The 22,174-nt window shown below is 36.0% G+C and overlaps 2 protein-coding genes and 1 pseudogene across 3 annotated transcripts in view; 2 read left to right on the forward strand and 1 right to left on the reverse strand.

Moving 5' to 3' along the window:
* Positions 1–22,174, forward strand: part of LOC143553188 (uncharacterized) — a 233,343-nt gene that overhangs the window by 36,797 nt on the left and 174,372 nt on the right. The gene's annotated exons all lie outside the window — the stretch shown is intronic.
* LOC143554690 (protein ROH1D pseudogene) lies at positions 8,884–10,571 on the forward strand (annotated as a pseudogene).
* On the reverse strand, positions 17,195–21,571 carry LOC143553118 (uncharacterized). Of its 2 annotated transcripts, XM_077043178.1 has the most exons (6): positions 21,081–21,571; positions 20,525–21,004; positions 19,718–19,867; positions 19,450–19,593; positions 18,259–18,694; positions 17,195–17,985 (listed from the first exon to the last, which is right to left on the reverse strand). In XM_077043178.1, exons 2-5 carry the CDS (start codon positions 20,811–20,813, stop codon positions 18,612–18,614), a joined length of 666 nt encoding a protein of 221 aa, XP_076899293.1. In that variant the 5' UTR covers positions 20,814–21,004; positions 21,081–21,571; the 3' UTR covers positions 17,195–17,985; positions 18,259–18,611. The 2 variants fall into 2 exon arrangements, with proteins under 2 accessions (XP_076899293.1, XP_076899291.1); XM_077043176.1 differs by having other exon boundaries at positions 20,525–21,571.

Genomic DNA, 22,174 nt, shown 5'->3' on the forward strand with positions numbered 1-22,174 from the left:
CCAAGTATGAGCATGCCCACGTTCGGTTCTGTTCGGTTCGTGGACAGTCCTAGGTAGGAGGAAGGCTCCCACTCTTAAAGTGTATATTATTGAATTTGGTTAATTTCACTAGCCTGAATCAAGCTTTTGTAACCCAAGTGTGATAAAATAGAAGCTCAGCTGTTTAGATTGGGCCATGAGATTTTCTAACCTATAATAAGTTTTTCTTGAGTGTGTCAAAATGTCGACTGATTGGGCTATTAGTGTACGTGCTTATATTGAGGACGTACTTACCTAACACCACACGATTCCATGCTTAAGAAAAAGAGATAATCATGTGCATCAGTGACATGTGACACCCGTTAGTAATCCAAATTATCGTTAAAAAAAAGATAACCGTACAAGATTATGTTTGTCATTATTATTTGGACAATGAAAGTTTTGTTAGTAGGTTAAACATAACTAAAATAATGACTGATTTGTCATTATTTATTTGTTTACACTTTGTCGTGTAGCTATTTGTTGGATTCGATGGATCCATATGCACATATCATGTGACGTATGCTTTATTGTTTATTAAAATAATAAAATATCGTATCGGCATATAATAAATAAATACTGTAGCCGTTAACAAAAAAATATATATGTAAAATATGCATTTCGGTGCAGCTATTAATTTAGCTAAAATATTTGTACAGAATTATTTTAGTTTATTACAAAGCCTGTGTTAATATATTATGTTTTGTCATATTGAGTTCGAGTAAAGTGGTGGGCACCGGGCCAACTTGTTTTGCTGCGAGTGACGGGAGTGAGAACGATCATCAAAGACACAGTTACACACATCTGGCTTATGACCCACCTGCTTATATATATACTAGTATAATACCCGTGCGATGCGGCGACGCATGCAATTTACTACGTGACACTATTCTGTTAGTTTATCAAATCCAAACAATCTGCTTATTAGCAGTACTAAGGGTTCAAGCTGCCAAGCGGAGGCTTTTCTACCCGGGTGGAAAAGAACTACAGCGTCAAGCAATAACTGTTGCAGGTGTATATCAAATAATTTAGCAATCTTAGGTTCCCATTGAGGCGAGAAACAAACATTAACAATTTATTTGATGTACAAAAGTTCATCCGCACAATGCAACTACAATGTGATTTTAACTATCTAAGCCTATACGGACTATTTAGTTATACATAAATAATATTAATATATTTAGTCCCAAGCTATACAAAAGATGAAGCATGAAGTTATCACAAGCTCTTGATTACCCACATGTCTGAAAATATGGTTCAAAGGGTTTCAAAAGAGGTTAGACGACTTCTCTCCTGGTTCTTTCATCTTTGATGTGCCTTTTACGTCAAAATTTTGACCCGTATTACAACCCCTTCAAAACTATTAGTATTTCTTCACAAATTGAATTTGTTGCCCAAGTCTTCTGCAACTATGTCACGATCTGGTTCTGAAAACATGTTACCAGTCAAGTGCTCGGTTCGATGTCCGGTTTGATTCTGAAAACATTGCATGTAAGCATTTATGATTGTATTCATGGAGAGTTTACCATAACTATATATATTTTTAGTTTTACTATGTTATATACTAATAAGATTAAACAAAAACAATTATATTTTTATAAATGATAGGCTCTCGTATAAAGGTCACAGGCTCGTTTATAAGTGAGCTACATAAGAGTCTGTTGGAACTCAGTGACATACTTAATAGCGGGTGGTTATATTAACAAAAAAAAGAAGGAAAATATCACTGAATATACAATAATCAAATAATGACAAAAAAATATCACTCAGTATACAATAATCAAATATCACTAAACAAAACAAAACTTATTATTCAAGTTTCAACATTAAAGCTAAAATTAAAAAGTCTAACCTTGCAACATTAAAATTGTTTTAAACATTTCATTCACTAACTTGTCACACTTGAGATCTAACATCACACAAATGATCTGTGCATTGCTACAGTGTCAAGTATATTTACTACCCTCCCAAAAGATGATGGTAAAAGGAAGGTAAAGCTAATAATTGGTAACATAAAGAAGCAATACACCAAGACCTGAAAGCTTTCAGTTAAGCCTTCTCCGTCACCGGCAACCTTCCCAACACCTTAGTTGCTGCCTTCCTCATGAAACAGTCTACCTTCACCTTGATGGTAAAAGAAAGGTAGAGTTAATGATTTAAAAAAAAGAGCATAAATGGTGTTTGCATAAAAATTTTCTCCCATGATTGTTTCTTGTTCATGTTATAATGGCTAAATTAAAAAATAATAATTTGAATTCACATCGAATCTTATGACAAAATCATACATACAACCACTAAAAGTAACATAATGAAATAAAATAGGCAATAACATACCTGAATGAATAGGGCATTCAAGAGGTACATGCATACTGTCACTCGCGTTTGAAGTTTTTAACTTTATTTCCGGTGCCAAATTTAGGGCCATTGTTAAATGCCTACACCTTTTGACAAATACAAGTAAAAAATGTAAGATGTGAAAACGATCTTAAAAAATAAATGGATAAAACTACAATAGAACATGAAAACTCATACACTCATACCCAAGTGTTTACCAGAGGCGTGCTGCTGCAAAATCCATCCACAAATAAAAAAAAGAATTATCTTTCATTAAAATTGCTTTCGTTATAAAACCAAACCGAAATCCATATCATATATATATGTATGTATGTATGTATTTAATTCAAATACTATTCAACGTTAATAACATAAAATGAGTCGTACCAGGAACCGGAATCGACCCGGAACCGGTGGAACTGGAACTGGAACAGGAAATACCCGAAAAATACCCAGACGAACCGGTTAAAACCCGGTCAAATACACGACTATACCCAGTTCGGTTCCTACCCGAACCCGGTTTGATTTTTGTTGACCATACTCGAAATCGGTTCCTACTCGGTTCCGGGTTTAAAAAATACCCGATTTGTGCACGGCTATCGACGGCATACAGGATGTTTCAAGAAACACAAACAAAATACTCAATTCACTACTTGGTTTTGTCTCCGGTGATTAAAATATAATTTTTAATACATAAACGGCAAAAATTATTAAGAAAATGAGTATTAAAAATTTATAAAACTAATCACAAGTATATTTAAACGATAAATGACAAAAGAGTAAGAAAATGACTAACAACATTTCTAAAACTAATAACATGACCACAAGAAAAATGGAGAAGATGAATTGAACCAAGGATGTTTCTATAACGTTCAATCCATCTACAAATGTATAAAAAGATAGGGCAATAATACACGTAGACTGTTCAATCTGCAAACTTGAGGATGTAAATATTCATCATAAAGTTTCAAATCTTAGTTGAATGATCTAAAACATACCTAAATCCCAACTCAAAAACATTTTTTTCTAACACATTTGACATTACTTGTAAATCCAGTGAGTACATACAGTTTGCATCTAAAGTCTAATCATTTTTACCTCACACTTGATATTATATAATTTACACATTCTGTTGGTTGTCCAGAACCTGCAAATTTTTTATAATTATAAGCACATAAGAAATAACATACTGCAAATATAATAATTGAAATAAACATTGTTTATAAACAAAAACAATATTGCTCACAATTTTGTCAAAATAATGTTTAAATTAAAGAAATTGAAGCTTAAATTAACACAAGTGAAATCGAAATACAAAGTGAATCTAGCACGCATCTCAAATGTTATGCACTGTTTGATTCCAATAAAGGAGCTAATTACCTTTTACATATATAATTGTGAGGGATTGGGGCTTTCAATCGTGGAAGAGACAATTAATTTTTTTTTTTTTTGTTTTTTTTTGAAATTATGATATTGAGGTTATGTAAAGAAAGAAACCACCTCCAACCGTTTTGAGGGGTTAATAAAACAGAACTTCGCTTTTCTCGATAAATCCCCGTGCTGTGATTATCCTTCATTGCAAAATATACCAAATATCCCATTTTCACTTTGTACATTTAAAAAGGAATCATCATCAACTAAAATTTTGAAGAAAATAGTTTGCCCGCCAGGTGTTTGACAAAACGCCTCAATGAAATAATCTTTGTTTTTGGTGTTTTGAGGAGGGGAGGGCAACGGGTGGTTGCTCTCCTCCTTCCTCTTTGGTTCGGGTGTTCATTCCTCAAACTCAACTCGAGTTTTGTTTTATTATTATTTTTCTTGGTGTGGTACTTGGCTACCGGGGTGTTTTGTGGGTCGGGGGTGGTATGACCGGGGCTATTGAGGAGGTTGTTTGGCCGTGTCCGTTTAGAGGCTTCCACTGTTGCCCGGATGGATTACCGGGGTCCAAGGGGGTTCGATTAGCCGCACATATTAAGCGGTTTCATTTGTCATCGGATGACAAGAAAGAGACCTTAAGGGAGGCGATCTCGACAAATTTGGATTTGTTTATTTCGGTTGGTGAGGCTTTAAAGGTCTCGCGTAGGTGGATGTGTGGAGCGTGTATGGAGTCACATGCTCTCCGTCGGGGGTGCCATCATGATGACGGGTCGGTCTGGTACAAGTGTGTCACGGGAGATGTGGAGGAATATATAGTGGGGATTGCGAAGCCACATGTTGGGAGGGAAGTTGTCGCGGTGGGAAGGGTGAAGGTGGATGTAGCTCTCCTTGAGCGTGTCTTCACTCTTCCTATTACGACTGTTAAAAACATTCCTCATAGTTGTCGTATGGCTTTTTCCCAAGCCTTAGTGGGTGCTCTGGGTAAGGTGGCGGCTATGCCAGAGTCCGTTGAGGCGTGGGTGAAACTGTTGTTGTTACCACGTTGCACCTTACGAGTTTTCAGACCTTCTAATCGTCAGCAACGCAGGTCTGGCAATAGAAAGTCTGAGCAATGCCGAATTATTCAACGGTCGCTATCCGCTTGGGGTGACCGTGACGGTTTCTTTGAGCTCCTTATATCGCTTTTTAACCAACCCCTAGGAGATGCCCCGGGTGGTGATGCGTTTGTACCCGAGTCTGACAACGCCGGGTTGGGCGCCAATGTTAAACAATGTTTGCGAAAAGTTGCGGACGGGCATTTCACTGCTGCGGTCAATGTATTATGCTCTTCAGGGGTTGCACCTTTCGGTAAGGATACTTTGAACGCTTTGTTGTCTAAGCATCCCATCATGGCACCTCCGATTATGCCTGCTTCCTTGCTTTCTGAGTCTCCCCTTGTCGTGGACGTTGATAGTGTGCTTGGGTGCATTAAGTCTTTCCCTAAAGGGACTTCGTGTGGGCGGGACGGTTTGCGAGCCCAACACATTTTAGATGCGTTGTGCGGAGAGGGGTCTCCGATTGCGGATGGTTTGCTCAATGCTATCTCTGCGGTGGTTAATTTATTTTTGGGGGGAAGGTGTCCTAAGGTGTTGGCAGAGTTTGTTGTGTCTGCCCCACTTACGCCGTTGCTTAAACCGGACAATGAGATTAGACCTATTGCCGTTGGGGCCTTTGGAGGCGGTTGGTCTCTAAGGTGGCTATGAGGGGTGTCGGGAAGGAGATGGTTAAATACCTCGGTGACTTTCAATTTGGGGTGGGAGTCCCCAGTGGGGCAGAGGCCGTGCTTCATAGCGCGGACAGGTTTCTAAATCAGTTTCATTCGGATTGGTCATTGGCTATGCTTACTGTTGATTTCTCCAATGCCTTCAACTTAGTTGATAGGACGACCCTTCTACATGAGGTTCGGAGTCGATGTCCTTCCATTTCTCTTTGGGTGGATTTTTTATATGGGCAGTCGGCTAGGTTATATGTGGATGATACTTTCATTAAATCCACCACTGGGGTTCAACAGGGGGACCCTCTTGGGCCTCTCCTTTTTGCCTTAGCTTTGCACCCACTTGTTCACCAAATCAGAGATCGGTGCAAGCTTCTCTTTCATGCTTGGTACTTGGATGATGGCACGATTATCGGGGATACTAGAGAGGTAGCCAAAGCATTAGATATTATCAGGTCTGAGGGGCCTCGTTTGGGTCTTGAATTAAACGTTAAGAAAACAGAGTTATTTTGGCCAACATGCAATGGGGTGAAGGCACAGGAGGGGTTGTTCCCTTGCGGGATTGGAAGGCCGGTGCTTGGCGTGAAACTCCTTGGTGGTGCTGTAAGCCAGGATGCGGGGTTTATCAGCAGTTTGGCTATGAAAAGGGCATCTAGCGCTGTGGAACTGATGAGCTGTCTCCCAAGACTTCGGGATCCTCAATGCGAGCTTCTTTTGCTTCGCTCATGTATGGGAGTCGCCAAGCTTTTGTTCGGTTTGAGAACATGCCAACCTATGTATGTGGGGGAAGCTGTTTCTATATTTGACAATGGTCTTCGGAGGGCGATTGAGGACATCGTGGTTTGTGGAGGTCCGTTCTTTGGGGATCTCCAATGGAGGTTGGCATCACTTCCGATCCGTTATGGGGGGTTGGGTCTCTGTTCGGCCGAGGATGTATCTACATATGCTTTTGTGGCTTCGAGAGCACAGTCGTGGTGTTTGCAAGACCATATTCTTCGGGGTTGTGATATTTATGGGTTGGACTCTGATTATGGGTGTGCGATGGATCGTTTACGTACTTCACTTCCAGATTTTGATCTTAGCGGGTTCTCTAATAAGGGCACCGCCCCACCCTAAAGCCCAACATGTTGTGGCGAGTGCCTTATTTAGTGGAATCGTCAAGAGTTTAGAAGTGAAGTTTGATCTATCCCCTCGCCAAAAGGCGGTGTTTGAATGCCTTCGGGCTCCTCGGGCTCAGGATTTTCTAACGGCCATCCCCATTGAAGGATTAGGCCAACGTATATCGGGTTTGGAGTATCGGGCTATCCTTAAGTACCGGTTAATGATCCCTATGTTCCCGACGGATGAACCTTGCCCAATTTGTCGTAAGGTCTGTTTGGATTCTTTTGGTGACCATGCGGTACATTGCAAAGAATTGCCTGGCTTTAAATACAGACATGATATGGTTAGGGATGTTCTGTGTGATGTTCTTAAACGGGCAGGGATTTCTGCTAAAAAGGAGGCCTCTGTTAACTTTCTCACGGATCCTATTGAAGGGAGGTCTACTTTACGACCAGCTGATATTCTTGTGTTCGGGTGGGCAGGGGGGAAACACGCCTGTGTGGATCTTACAGGAGTGTCTCCTCTTGTTGGGCTCAGGGACCGTGGGTTTGTTGTGGGTCAGGCTGCGTTGAAGGCTGAATCGGGCAAAGTTGTTAAACACGAGAAAGCTTGTTTAGATAATCAACATGTCTTTCTACCATTTGCCTTTGATACATTTGGTTTTCTGGCTCCAGAGGCTGTGAAATTTTTGAGTAGGCTTCAGCGCGTCGTACACGGAACCTCTTCAGCTTCTAGGTCCCAAAGCTTCGTTTTTAGCAGGATTGGCTTTGCTGTTCAAAAGGGGGTTGCGGCGCAGCTTGTTGCCCGTTTACCTGCCACTTTATTGTAATCGTTTTATAGTAAATTATATAAAACTTCGATTAACCTCTAATATTTCAGTAACTACTCAATGTAAAGACTGTTGTACCATAAGTTTTAAAAGTTGTAATCACTTATACGTTTAAGTGACTTGTACATCAACGCATCAACAAGTTGTACTTTATGATCCATACATCGGTTTTGTATAAAGTTTATTTCAAAACGTTTATAAAAATTAAAACATTACAATGGTGTGCTGGGATTTTTCAAAAAATATAATATACTCAAAAGATATACAAATAATAATAAAAAAAATAGAATTGAGAAATATGTGGAGAAAGATAAGAGAGTGGAAAAGAAATTATTGCTTGAATTTACAATAAAAGGCAAAAGATGAAGAGTATAATATGTATTTAGATATTACCAAATTAATTGTTACGTGAATTGGTCTTGATTAAAAGACACTTTTCACCCTCAAAATTAAAAAACAAGTGCAACAAGAGTTGTACTTATAGCATTAAGTTAGGTACTTCTTAAAAATTAAGAGTTCCCTAACTCATATATTATATATAGTAGAGATATTTATTTATAGTTTAATAAATTATGTGGATGGAAATGAGTTAATTCTTTCTTTCATATATATTTTTTTTTGTATATGGTACCACTTTTTATCATTTATTTTAGTCTAAATCAGATGACATCAATGATGGGAACTGAAATTACATGTAGAATAAATTAATATTGGATTTGTGACAATACCAACCTAGATTATAATAAACATAAATAACAAAATAAATCAGATTTATTATTTTTTTAAGTTTACACTTAATACCTCGTCAAACGAATAGATGATGGACTAATAATAGAGGTCACATAAGGTTTCTATAAAATGTCCACTAGTTAAAGGTTTATAGGAACACATTTAGTATACAATAGGCCATGTGAAAGGCTGTCAAAGCTTGAGGTTTGCAAAGAAGGTGTGCGATTAACACAACCTAGGAAACAATGTTAGTCATACCACGATATTCGGATCACAAACTAAGCGGAAAAATAAGTGTTGTATTTTCTTTGTAAAAAACAATACAAAAATGGTATTTAAATTCAATTAAAGAATTTATAAAAAAGTATGTTTGATATTAGTTTATAGCTAATTTCACATAACAATAATGTATAATCACAAAGTATACATTGTATTCCGAAACAACCACCCTTAAAATATCAATATATGTGCAAAACATGGTGGTATTATCAAATGTTTTCTAGCAAATTGATTTTAAAAAAGAATAAAATAACTAAATGGTCAATGTTCTAGATGTCCACGGGCTTTATTATTATTTACTATAAAAATACAAATGTTAAAATATCAAAGGAATAAAATCATTATTATTATTATTAAAGAAAAGTTAAACCCAAAAAGATATAGAAAAGGTCTTATTTTCCAATTTCAAAAATAACATTCCAATTAAAAAAAAAAACATTACTCTTTCAATACACCACAAAATACGCGGTCATAATCCATTTCATTCCACCATATAAAACCCCCTTTAGGGTTTCAAACATCCATCCAATAATTTCACAATTCCATCTGTTCTTCACTTCAATTTCACAATTCCTTTCTGGGTTTTGTTCAAAATCATAATTATCATCTGGGTTTTCATTAATTTCCCCAAATTGTTTCTAATTTCCAAAACCCCCAATTTTGATAATATCCAAAAAGCTTCAATTTTTACCATCCAAATTAGTGGGGTTTCTTGTAATTGATGTTATAATGAGAACCGATTTTGGGCGTTCAATTCTGAGTATGAAACGTGATCCAGCCGTTCATTCGTTTGATCACGAAACCGTAAATCAATACGCCGAAATTGAAGCTTTTCAACGGCATGTAACTGAAAGATTTCATGAGTTATCATTAGCTGATTCTCATGAACTCTTGTCTGTTGATTGGATTTCAAAGCTTCTAGATGTTTTCCTATGTTGTCAAGAGGAGTTCAAAGCTATATTGTTTAATCACCAGTCTGTTGTGAGTAAGCCTCCAATGGATAAACTGCTTTCTGATTATTATGAAAGAAGTGTAAAGGGTTTGGATGTTTGTAATGCCATTAGAGATGGGATTGAGCAGATTAGACAGTGGCAAAAGCAGTTAGAGATTGTGTTATGTGCTTTGGATAATAATAATAATAATAATAATAATAATAATAATAATAATAATAATAATAATAATAATAAAAGTCTTGGGGAGGGTCAAATTTCGACGGGCGAAAAAGGCGTTGATCGATTTAGCGATGGGGATGCTTGACGAGAAAGAGTCAAGCACGAATCTTGGTCATAGAAACCGGTCGTTTGGGCGGTACCAAAAGGATGCACATTCACAAAAACATAATTTGAAGCATTTTAGATCATTATCTTGGAGTGTTTCAAGATCTTGGTCGGCTTCGAAACAACTCCAAGCGATTGGGAACAACATTGTTGCTCCAAAGGGTAATGAAATCATTGCTACTAACGGGCTTGCGGTGGCGGTTTATACTATGAGTTATGTTTTCTTGTTTGTGATGTGGGCTTTAGTGGCTGCGATCCCCTGCCAAGACCGCGGGTTACAGTCTCATTTCAATATCCCTAAATCTTTCATTTGGGGGGGGGGGGGCGATTTTGTCGTTGCACGACAGGATTTTGGATGTGGCGAAGAGTAAGGAAAGGAGGAATAGTTGTGGGCTTTTGAAGGAGATTTACGGGATTGAGGGATCGGCTTGGGTTATGAACGAGTTGACCGAGTCAATTCAGTTTCCGATAGATGAACATAAGGAAGAAGAGGTTAGAAGACGAGTTGAGGAGTTGAGGTTTGTTTATGACGGTTTAAAGAACGGGTTGGATCCGTTGGAGAAGCAAGTGAGGGAAGTGTTTCATAGGATAGTGAAGAGTAGAACCGCGGGGCTTGATTCGATTGTGAACGGAAGGGAATGATCAATGGCTTGAGGTCTTCAATCCATTTGTGTTATTTTCTTGTTGCAAATAGATTTTTGTTTTTTTTTGTTTTTAGTTTTGTTGTGTTTTAATCAAGAATGCATGATCTTGATTGAGTCTTGGAGGTGTAAATCTTAAAAGCCTGCATATATTAGGCACTTTTTTGGTGCTTTTATATTTATAAGAAGGATGATTGATTTTTTGGTGAATAGCAATGTTTGATGACTTTTTGTTCTTGTTTTGAACATATTACCATATCTCAATTCGAGTGAACGAGAATTAAATCAAAACCAATTAAAAGATTCAAACGTTGTTACAAATCAGAAGATCGACTAGAAAAATTGGATCCAATTCGAACCATGTAGCGTATTCAGTAAGTCGCCAGTCATACACTGAAATATTATACGTAATACATTTAGTGTATGCAACAATGCGTACACTATAAAAAACATAAATGATTAAGTTAAAATAAAATCGCTCACGCTTGTAGTGTATACTAGTGTAGACATGGTGACATGTTGATATATGTGTTTCTTGTTTTGTTGGCAACCGTACAAACATGTTTTTACAATTTTGCATATCTTCATACAAAGGATTTGTATTGCATTCAAACCATTGAAACAACCGTCACAATGGTGATGTGAAATAAAGGCGCTTGAGCAAAGAACCTGAATCAATATCTCGAAGTTTTTCACCTCTCTCTGGACATGGTCAAGAATAAGACTTTATGAAGATTTAAGATTACGGTTAAGAACCTTTATGGTATGGAACAGATTTGTTTTTAGCTTTACCAAGGATACATAGTTTTTCTTAGACTATTGGTGGCATTTGTGTGTTACCTTCCATTTTATCGTCTTCTTATGATGATTTAATTATGTTACTACTATACTCCTTTTTTTTACCATGTTTCGGTTATTGGTACCTTACTAATGCTATAATTTTCATACTTTGCATACACATTAGATCCATGTTAGATACGTCCACGCTATGCTTATAAATAAACTTCTTATGCTCGGATATTATTTTTGGAGTCGGGGTCTTACTAGAAGCGTCTAGCTTCTCTATCACCTATGGTAGAGCATGATATCCAATCATTCTTAGATTAACAGACGCTACCAATAATTTTGTATTGTGTGAGATTTTACCGGGTATTTTTTTCATTTATATGTTTTTTTATAAACTTAGTGCACATTCACTTAATTTTAGAATAGGATTTGTATGTCAAGATATTTGGGATGGAAATTCTTGGTTGGGGTTGGGGGGACAAAATGCAAGATATATGTTTCTTGTTTGAATAATAACTATTTCCCATCTTCAAGTGTCCTAACTTTGACCAGAATCCTTCTCTACTCAACTGTTTTGACCAATTCAAAGAGGCTTCCTATGAATTCAATCTTATATAAAGTTGACTTTGACTTTATTCATCCATATATTCAAGGATAATTATCAAGTACCAAGATAGTGAATCTGTAACCAAGAGGTTTTAGTTTATTATATTTTTCTGTTCAAAAAGTGATGTCATAACTCAGATGCATTTTTTTGGGTTTCGGGTTGTTTGGTTTTTATGTTGAAGAAAATAACCCGATAACCAGAGGTTCATGTTTTTCGGGTATTATCAAATTCTGATTTGGGTGGCTTCGGGTCGGGTTTGGTTTTCGAGATGATTAAAAAACGCAGCCCTCTATGGCATGGGTAGTTTTGTCTTTTTGGTCATGCCTCATTAAATACTTTATACTTGAAATCTTTTAGAAAGACATACACTTGATATAAATGTTGGCTTCGATAGCTATTTATCTGTTTTACATAAATGGGTATTTGTACCTACTAAGCGTAGTGTCTTACAAAAAATATCATTTCTTTTTACTTTTTTGTATTTATTTTAATTGTCATTTAGCATTCTTTCTCTAATAACATATAATATAATATTTATCTTTTAAAATCTAAATAAATACAAACATCTGTAATTTTTTCGTTGTTTCCATATAAATTATACAGATAACCGAGTTATATTAAAAAAACATATTACTTGGTCTCGCAAAATCAAAATATAAATTAGTTTGAATACAACTGAGTTTTCAAGTAAATTTATATAAAAACATAGAAAAACCAGTGTCACATTAGATATTACTTTTAAATATTTTGTCTTTTACCTATAGACCACTACTCTGAATGTTTTTAGCAAGTGGTCCATTTGTAAAAATGTTTTAAGAAACATACCCGGAAGTCACTAATATATTTATTATGACCTATTTCGAAAACAATTCTTAAACACTTATCTTCTGTAATTTTATTATTTAAAAAATCAAAACAAAATCAGAAAAGCAAGAAACGTGGTCCTCAAGTTAATATATGATAATTCTAGGGTATGATTATACTTTGATACTTAACTTTCACTAGTTTTACGTTTAATACTTACATCTTTCAAAAGATTTCGTAGAGCTCTTTCCAATTATAGTTGAGTTAGTGTTAAGCTTCTTTCATAAAAATTCAACCCAATAAGGCAATAGATATTGTTTCATTTTGTTTTTTTTTTCTTTTAACATGATGACTTCATTTTTGACTCAATATTTTGTTAGTTTTTGGAACCTCTACAACCCAAAATGATTCGATAACTCGATAAGAGTGCTTGAGAGTTGAGAGTAAGCAATATGACCATTGATTCATTTAGCTTAGGAGTGAGGCTCCCGAATCACCATGATTGACATTTATCTCAATTACACCAGTAGAAACATTTTTCTAATGTTTTAAACAAACACGAAGTGGAGTATATACTAATAAATTGTATCATATAAGAAAATTAAATTAAGTTTAAACGTACAACTTATATATGTGTTGGAAATGCAATATTATACTTTCCAAACTAACAAATAATTTAAAATATTATACGCAGTTTTTCATGGTTTGTTCAAAGTTAGACCAGTCTTCATGACCAAGATTCCAGACAGGAGTAGATATTGCAAATGGCTAACCATGAACTCAATTATTGCAATAAATTGATACTCACTTAGTCATTGGTTTATTTTAACCTAATAAATAATATACATATTATTTCCATCAATTCCATGTGACCGCTAGTTGCCAATTTAAAACCAACAAGTGGAACGTCTAGCCAAACTCGGATGCCAAGCGTGAGCCCGGTTAAAACAACATAGTCTTGGCCCGAGTGGGGCGGTTGGGGCTCTCTCCAAAAGATGTGGCTAATTATTCAACCACTATGAAAGTCACCGATCAAAAAAAAAAGAATAAGGAATCCAAAAGTCCATAGGGTAGTAGTCCGTTATCCAATTAAATATATTAATGTTCAAAATATAATTAAGGCAAGTAAACCATTGAAAGTTAAAAAACATGGATATGAGAAATAACAAGATCATACTAACAAAAATACACCACTAGACAACTACTATTCCATGATAGGCATCCTCACATCTAAGTAAACACCAGCTGAATCTACTCAATACGCATGATACTATCAACATATCTAAAAAAGTTCATAATTATAATCCCGATTCGTTAAAAATAATGTTGGGTTTGACTAGATCGATCTCAAGAGAAGAACAGGAAGAAGATCAAAACAAATCTATCCATTTAATTTAAGTTTATTTTTATCTTTATCTTTTATTTTTATTAGCCCCTCCTAGTTCTAGTCAAGTTAGGTTTGTTTTGAGTTACAAATACTTTTGTTTTATTTGAGTTTGAAATATTAAGTTTGAAGTTGAAATTTAATACATTGTGTTCCTTCCAAGTTCAAATATTAAAACCATCACAACGCCTAGTTCTTTGATATTCTTTGTTTTTCTATCCAACAAAAATTTCAAGAACTGTGTAGGGCGACTAACCACATCATACCGGAAGCGTTCCATTTGCAAGGAGTGCGACACGTGTTTTTCGTTTCGGTCAAACATAGAACCAGAATAACTTGAAGACTGGGTATTATGGCAAATGAAATACCAGTTGTGTCGGCAAGGGTACCAAGTTCAAGTGAACTTCGTTGCAGTGCCCGAAACTTACAAAAATAAATTACAACACGTGGGTTGTTATTATGGAATCAATACTTGATGCTCAAAGATTATGTAGGGTGGTCGATTTGATGACCTGAGATTTAGGAATCACTACGGGTTAGATTTCACAGGGTTGATCGAGTGCAACAAGCTCGCTTATAATCATCAAAGCGAGAGTTTAATCAACTGAAAATAGGGAATACTTAGAAGACTCCATGGGGGGAAACAACGGAACATGCCTCGCAATGGAAGAAGATGAACTAGTAAAAAACTTGCTCGATGGCCTTCTTGATCGGTTTATTGCTATAGCAGAAACTATTCAATTGGTTGATCTTGACACGATAGTTTTATAGCATGGTTAAAGGCTTTTGAAGAAAGAATCAAAGGCATGGAATCATCAACTGAGATGGGAAAATAATGGCTTGCCAAAAACGATAATCAAGGAAGGACACTGATCATGACCGGAAACAATATGCTCGGGGCCGTGGCTCCTCGGGTTATGACCAGCGGGGTCGTGCAAGAGGTCATGGCCGAGGTTTATGTAAAGGACGGGGTCAGTTCAAGAAGAACTATGACAACCGAATAGACGTTGACTAACCGAACATGAACGACCAAGGCATCAACGGAAATCAAGGTAAAAAACAGAATAATCAAAATAACCAACACAATCAAAATCAGGGTAAAGATGAAAAGTGGTGTTTGGTGCTATAATTGTAACGTGTTAGACCACTTTGCGTGGGAATGTCCGAGAACACCGACTCAAGAAGCGAATGTGAACCAAACCGAGGCTAAGCCGCTAACTTTTATGATGGCTTCGGTTGAAGATGATAAAGAACATGCTATGTTAAACGAGGATAAAGCTCATCCAACCTGTTACGCAAACGACTCGGTAAGCGATTTGATTTGGTATTTAGATAATGGGGCGTCTAATCACATGACCGGATGTGAAGCCTGCTTTGGCCAAGTTGATTACCGAGTGAGCGGTTGGGTGAAATTTGGAGACGGGTCCAAAGTAAATATTAATGGAAGAGGTTCCGTTATATTTTATTGCAAGAATGGTAAATAGTAGGTTATGAATGACGTTTATTACATAACCGACTTACGTAGCAACATATTGAGCATCAACCAACTAACTGAAGATGGGTGTAAGGTTTGGATAGCCAGTGAACACTTGTGGCTATACGAGGAACGAGATCGCTTGCTAATAAAGTTCAAATCATCTTTACAAGATCATTCTCAAACTGGAACCCCGACATGTCTTTTAGCCAGGGTTGTCTCCGAGAGTTGTTAAAATATTTTAGACCGAAGGCAAAAAAACATTTTGGATCTTAAGTCAAAGGAGTATTTTGTTGATTTTAAACAATTTAATTTTAAATTGGCATACTTGATTATGATTTGGGTTGTGTAAAAAACTTTCGTATAAAAACAACGCTTAAACATGTCTCAAATGAGACTAGAACCCGGGTTGGGTTGGGAGTCATACCCCTTTGCCACTAGATCAAGCTAGTTGTTATGTAACTGAGTTTAAACATTAAATATATTGGCGCTAATAGCCGAAAGACAATGGTACATGCACCAATCGGCGGTGTCCCGATTGTTGAGTGTTATGTGTCTTATATCCAAGGTTTGATGGAAAACTACTATCGAGCCGAGGGACTCACCGAAAGCAGCCTCTCTATTCCTAAAAGGCAGAGGTAAAGTTGTCTTCATCTTATCATCCTTAGTTCCATAGCTTTGCTATCGGTGGGATATATTGAGTACGATGATGATGATGATGATGTTGTTTTTCATTAAAATACATATAAACTTAAAAACAAATGAACCTGACAGGGTGTCAAGCCAGAGGCCGTCAACTGCTTTTAGTTTCCATTAAAGACCAAGGATGGTTATGACAAGCTAGACTTGGTGATATTAATTTTGAAACATTAACTAATATGAAGTCTAAAAATATGGTAGGTGGAGTTTTTCAACTTTGCATGGTAAGTATGATTGCAACACATGTATGCTTGGTCAACATAGTAGAACGCCGTTTCCTAAAACCGTCATGTTTCGTGATAAGAGACCGTTAGAGTTGCTTCACACGGATTTAAATAAAGGATCGTTGCATCATAATGTTAATGATTATACATCGAATCATGCCAAGAAATTACCTTGATGTCGTAATTGCCTTTTAATATTTGATTTTACAATGCAATTTAGTTATTGCTAGTAGAAATTTTCATTATGAAAATGATAAATAGTTTTACTAAACCCTGCGAAGAGAACCAACATGTTTTTGTTCCTCTGGTTTTTGATACTTTTGGCTCCTTGGCACCGGAAGCTATCCGTTTCCTAACCAGGGTCCAACGGGTTGTGCATAGTAATGTGTCGACTCCAAAGGGGCAGGTGTATGTCTTTAGCAGGTTAGGGTTTGGAATTCAGAAAGGGGTGGCAGCGCAGCTTGTTGCCCGCCTACCTGCTATGTTGATGTAATATCTATGTTTCTATATAAAAATAAATTGTTTGTCCAAAAAAAATTAATTTACTTTATTCTCTCTAGTATTAAGTTTTAAGTTTTATTTTAAACCTCCCACTTTGCTTGTTTTCATAATAAATGTAACTATTTTGATATAAACTCAGTTTCAATCTATTAGCTCTAAGGTTACAAGCTTTACTTTCATTCATACTATTTAGTATGCCAAGGAGGCTTATTACACTATTTATATGTTGAATTTGACATTCATGAAAAAAGAGTATAGTCTAATCTCCATCAACAACAAGCCACATAGTGAATGAATATAATAACATCATATTTAAATTCATCAAAATATTTGTATTATTGAATTAACTCTTCACAGAATTGCAATGATCAAAAACTCAAATGCACTGATGACGATCCGTTAGCGAATTCATTGCCTACACCATTTCCCCTGAGGGATCACCCTCGGCCTCCACCTTCACCGAGAGATCATTGTCGGATACATCCCTCCATAAGAACCTTTTACTTTGTAATGTGAGGTATTTCAAAGGCTTCTTGATGACCGAATCATGTTTATCATCTTTGTCGAAAATCGTGGACCCATACGTGCGAAAGACCATTTCAATCAGGAGTGGAAACTGAAGCGCAGAGAAGAGGCCAACCGGAAGACTAGACAGAATAATAAGAGGTATGGACACCCAATGTAATGTATCATGGAGCATAAGAAACATTGCAACTGCAAATGATATCATCATGGAAACTATAGAAAAAAACAAACATGCAATTCCAAATATCAATTTGGTCGGCAACAAAACAAGAAAATCCTCCTCTGCGTATCGTGCAGTCAGAATTCCTAAAAACATCAACACGGAAGTTGAGGATGTGAAGAGAGGAAGTCCATTTGATATCATAAATATCATGAACGCGTTTTTGTTAGTTGTGCCGGTACTTTTTAACATTACAGGTAGGCCATTCTTATCGTCATTGCCACCGGGTACTGTGAAGGCGGTTGTGAACATGACTGCGGCAATAAGCGTTCCTACTATCATACTTGATCCTGCAGTGTTCTTCATCCATTTTCCGCCTTCTTTTGTGATTTCTTTGTGTTATTGAGTGAATAACGCGGCAGGCTTTTTATGCGTTTCATTCGCTTGATCTTTGTACTTGGGTTGTACCAAGCTTTCCACCTCCTAAATTGTTTGATTAAATGAATAACCGTAATTTAAACAATTAATAAATCAACCCCTGATACTATGTATTCAAGACTGATATATCAGTCCGTACCAGGGGTTGATTTATTAATTTTTTAAGTTGATTTATTAATTGTTTAAATTAATAAACTTAATTTAAACAATTAATAAATCAACCCCTGACACTATGTATTCAAGACTGACATATCAGTCCCTGATGCCTTAGTTACTAATAGTCACTTTTTTAGTACTAGGCAAGAAATTTTGTTGTACCTTATACCACTGTAGTTCCCTTTGCATTTGTAAAGCGGGCCCTGAAACACGCTCAAGTTGAGCCGGAGGAGAGAGTTTGGCTGCGAGATGTAGGAAATTATTCTGAAATATATCGTGTCGACTCGCGATAATGCTTTTCTTCGTACCCAGTCTATAAAAAAGGCTGAATATTTTTTCTTGGCGAAGAATAATCGCGTGTGAAAAGATCGTTCTTCCTCTTTTGTCTTTCCTCCATATGAAGTCCGGATTGTAGTCTAGTAGTTCCTCAACGAACTCAACAATGCCATACTTAATGGCATTATGCACAGCTTTGTCAATTTCCATTGTTTCAAGCTCTGAGTGGTTCATGACTTTTATTTCCTTAAAAATGCTGCGCAGGAGTTAATTGCTTCATCATTTACCAGCTTTCTGTCATGCAAGTTCTTGATATCGGGTACTGCAAGTAAAATGTTTATAAACACACATATTTACAATGACCAGAATTTTCTGTCGTGTATATTTTCATGAAGAGAAGCGTATTTGTGGGTGTGTAAACGAGTCAGAGTTGCTCGTGAGCTATTTGAAATCGACTCGCTGAAATCACAAACTGAGTCAAGCTTAAACGAGCTCGAGCTCAAAAACAAGCCCGTTTCGTTTAATAAACAATATCATGCTTCACTTATTGGACTCGACTCTCGAGTATACTATTGAACCTAAACAAGCATGTACTATAGATTTTTTAATATAAAGATATATAATTACATATTCCGTATTTTTAACACTCTCATCTCCCACCTCCCCAGACCATATCATATCAGTGAGATTTTACTGAGTATAATATTTGTCTGTTTGTTTATACATAAAATTATGATAAAATGCTAAATAAAATATATTATGTTATATATAAAATTTTAAGTATAAATACAAATAAAAATACTTATAAAAGTATATAAACTAGTTAGAAAAGTTTAGATGCGTCGAGCTTGAAAACTCACAAGCCAAGCTCAAGCTTGAAAAACTACTCACGATTACTTCGGGCTTGAAAAGCTACTCACAAGCCAAGTTCAAGCATTAGATATAGAGTTGAAACGATTCAAACTCTCGCTCTCTTAAGTTAAATTATCCGAGCTCAAGGCTTGACTAGCTCAGGCTCAGGCTCAGCTCAACTCATTTATACCCTTATATATTTCTGCAGAACTACATTATCCATACCGAGAAAGCGTAGCAATATCCAACCTAGCCGATGTAGTAAGCTAGCTTGCCGGTTGAAGAATTCTTCTTCATCAGATTGAGAAGCAATATTTATTCCCCTAGTTTTTTTGTTGTCAATATCCCATGGAGAATGTATACGCACACCTATTTACAATGTATACAAGTATCAATATTATGTGAAAATTGAAGTGTATATTTTGCTAATCTAATTATTATTATTAATAATATATATGACATTAAGGTATATAAAATGTAACAAACTACTCACATTTATAGATCCAATGTTTCCAAAATGGAAAAGTGCTTCCACTTGCAAATGCAGAAGGCTTGTGTGCCAATTTATGAAGAGCATATTCACCATGGTGATCTGCCATGATGCCTAGCTTTGGAAAATGGTGGAGTAACATGGAAGCAATATCTGCAGGATTTAAAGTACCAATTAGTGTGATTCTTGAAACAGTATAACTTTTCAAGTTAATTGTAGGTAGGGGTGTGCAAGAAACCGAACCAAAAACCGACGGTTTGGGTTTATGTTTTTGTAAAAACCGAACTAACGGTTCGGTTTTGGTTTTGCATGTAATAAAAACTGGAAAAACCATACCGAACGAAATCCTATTTTTTTTTATTTAATATTTACTAATTTATAAGAATTTAATAAAGATGTAACTCAAATATGTTTGGTAAAATGTTTAATAGTCTATTATTCTACAATTAACAAGATTATTTATACCTAAATTAATTATTTTTTGAAAACTTTGTTTTAACCTAAAATTATCATGATCAAATGGCAAAAACCGAAAAAACCGAAACCAAAAAAACTGAAACCGAACGGTTTCAAATACTCCAAAAAACGAAGTTTTGGTTTTCAGTTCGGTTTTAACGAAAAACCGCACCATGCACACCCCTAATTGTAGGAACTAAGATTTGTGAACAAGCCATGTTGGGCTCAGGCTTGAAGTTAAACGAACCAGCTAGGCTCGACACAATTATTTAAGAGGTCAGCCCAGCTCGTTTTTTTCCAGCGAGTTGCGAGCCTTTTAAACAGCCCTAGACAAAATACACTCAACTCACTAACCGTAGAATTCTGCAGTGATCAGATTATTCAAAAGCAACACACCATCCGACCCGTCCAGCAGCTCTTTCGGGGTCTCATGGTAGAGATAATGAACCATTCGCTCTCTACCATACATCGATGCCACGATCACAGGAAGGGAGTTCTGGTCACAGTTTCCTCTTTTGATAGTAACCAAGTTGTGGTTCTTTTCCACCATGGCTTTAGCCAATGTTATGTTTTCGGTTATCGCCGCAGGAGATAGAGGAGTAGCACCAAACTGGTTACTGATTTTCAATCCTTCAGGAGGCATTTACTTTACTAATTCTAATGCAATCTTTATTTTTTGTGAGAGGATTGCAATATGAAGAGGTGTATCATTATGTGTAGATATATATGCTGTTGTAGCTTTGAAGTCTTTCTTAAGGATATCTTTTACTTGTTCAATATTATCTTGTTCTATAGCATTGTATAGGCTTTCATATCCAAGGTGCTCTTGATCCCCTGTGAACACAATAATAATAATACTCTTTTAGAATTATAATTATAAAAACCGACTGAATTCACATCAATACATTACCAGTTGCATCCGCTTGATCGTGTTTATGATCCTCAGAATGTTGTGATGAGCTAGCTCTCATTTCGGCCAAATGTTCCCATGCGAATTTAGCTGAGACGTGCGTGTTCTTCTTGTACTTGGAGTAAGCTTGTGATCCGCAAGCGAGTTGAATAGCGTGCAACGCCTGAGGGTTCTTCCTTTTCCATTCTTGTGATAACTCTTACTCCTCGGATGCAGCTTCTCTAGATACCACATCCCATAGGCCTTGACCAACTAGATAACTTTTTAAATATATTTTCCAAAACTCATAGTTTTCTTCTTTATATTCTTCTGGTACAATCCCAATCATAGCCATAGTATGCTAAAAAATATGAATCATTTTAATAATTCAAACTATGACATGTTGACAGATAGAAATTTATATCGACAACTTATTCGATGACACTCTGACTTAATTTTGGTTGTTAATATGTGTCGTACTCGCATAGTTATCAAAGATTTACACTTAATTCCGCTCATAATCATCCATTATTATTAATATGTGAGTGAGATTGCTAACGGTAACGAAACTGAAAGTTTATAAGTGTTAGAATGGATTATTATTTATCAATGAAGCGTAGTTTGAATTATTATTAGAATCTAATTTAAAGAAACATGACATGTCTGACTTGCATAAGTAAATTAAGAACAATAATTAATATCATATAAAAGCTAGCAATCTACAATAATAGGAAAAACAAACTTACAATGTTTCAATGTATTTTTAACGTCTGCTTTGAAGATAGTTTTCTAGCTAGGAATACAAAATTTATAAACATGATCAGTAAAAAGCATTCATGAAGACAAAAGAAAGTTTCTTTAACCTTTGTTCCAAGTCATTCTTATTATTATATTATAATAGGCTTTTAATTCTCTTACAAGCATGAAGATTCTTTTTTGTTTTTTATAATTTCGTTGATGTGGTGGATAACACATGCATGTGTCACACGTTAATAGTATGAGCAAGAAGCAATAAAAGATACAATGCTTCATAAACGGTTTATTAATTAGTAATGTATCAATACCTATAGTTCTCCCTACTGTTGGGATCATTCTTCTTGTCCATACTTATCAAG

The sequence above is a fragment of the Bidens hawaiensis genome, unplaced genomic scaffold (genome assembly GCF_021521415.1).
Source record: "Bidens hawaiensis isolate Kalapana, Puna unplaced genomic scaffold, B.hawaiensis_p1.1 tig00001032_1, whole genome shotgun sequence".
NCBI classification, from domain to species: Eukaryota; Viridiplantae; Streptophyta; class Magnoliopsida; order Asterales; family Asteraceae; genus Bidens; species Bidens hawaiensis.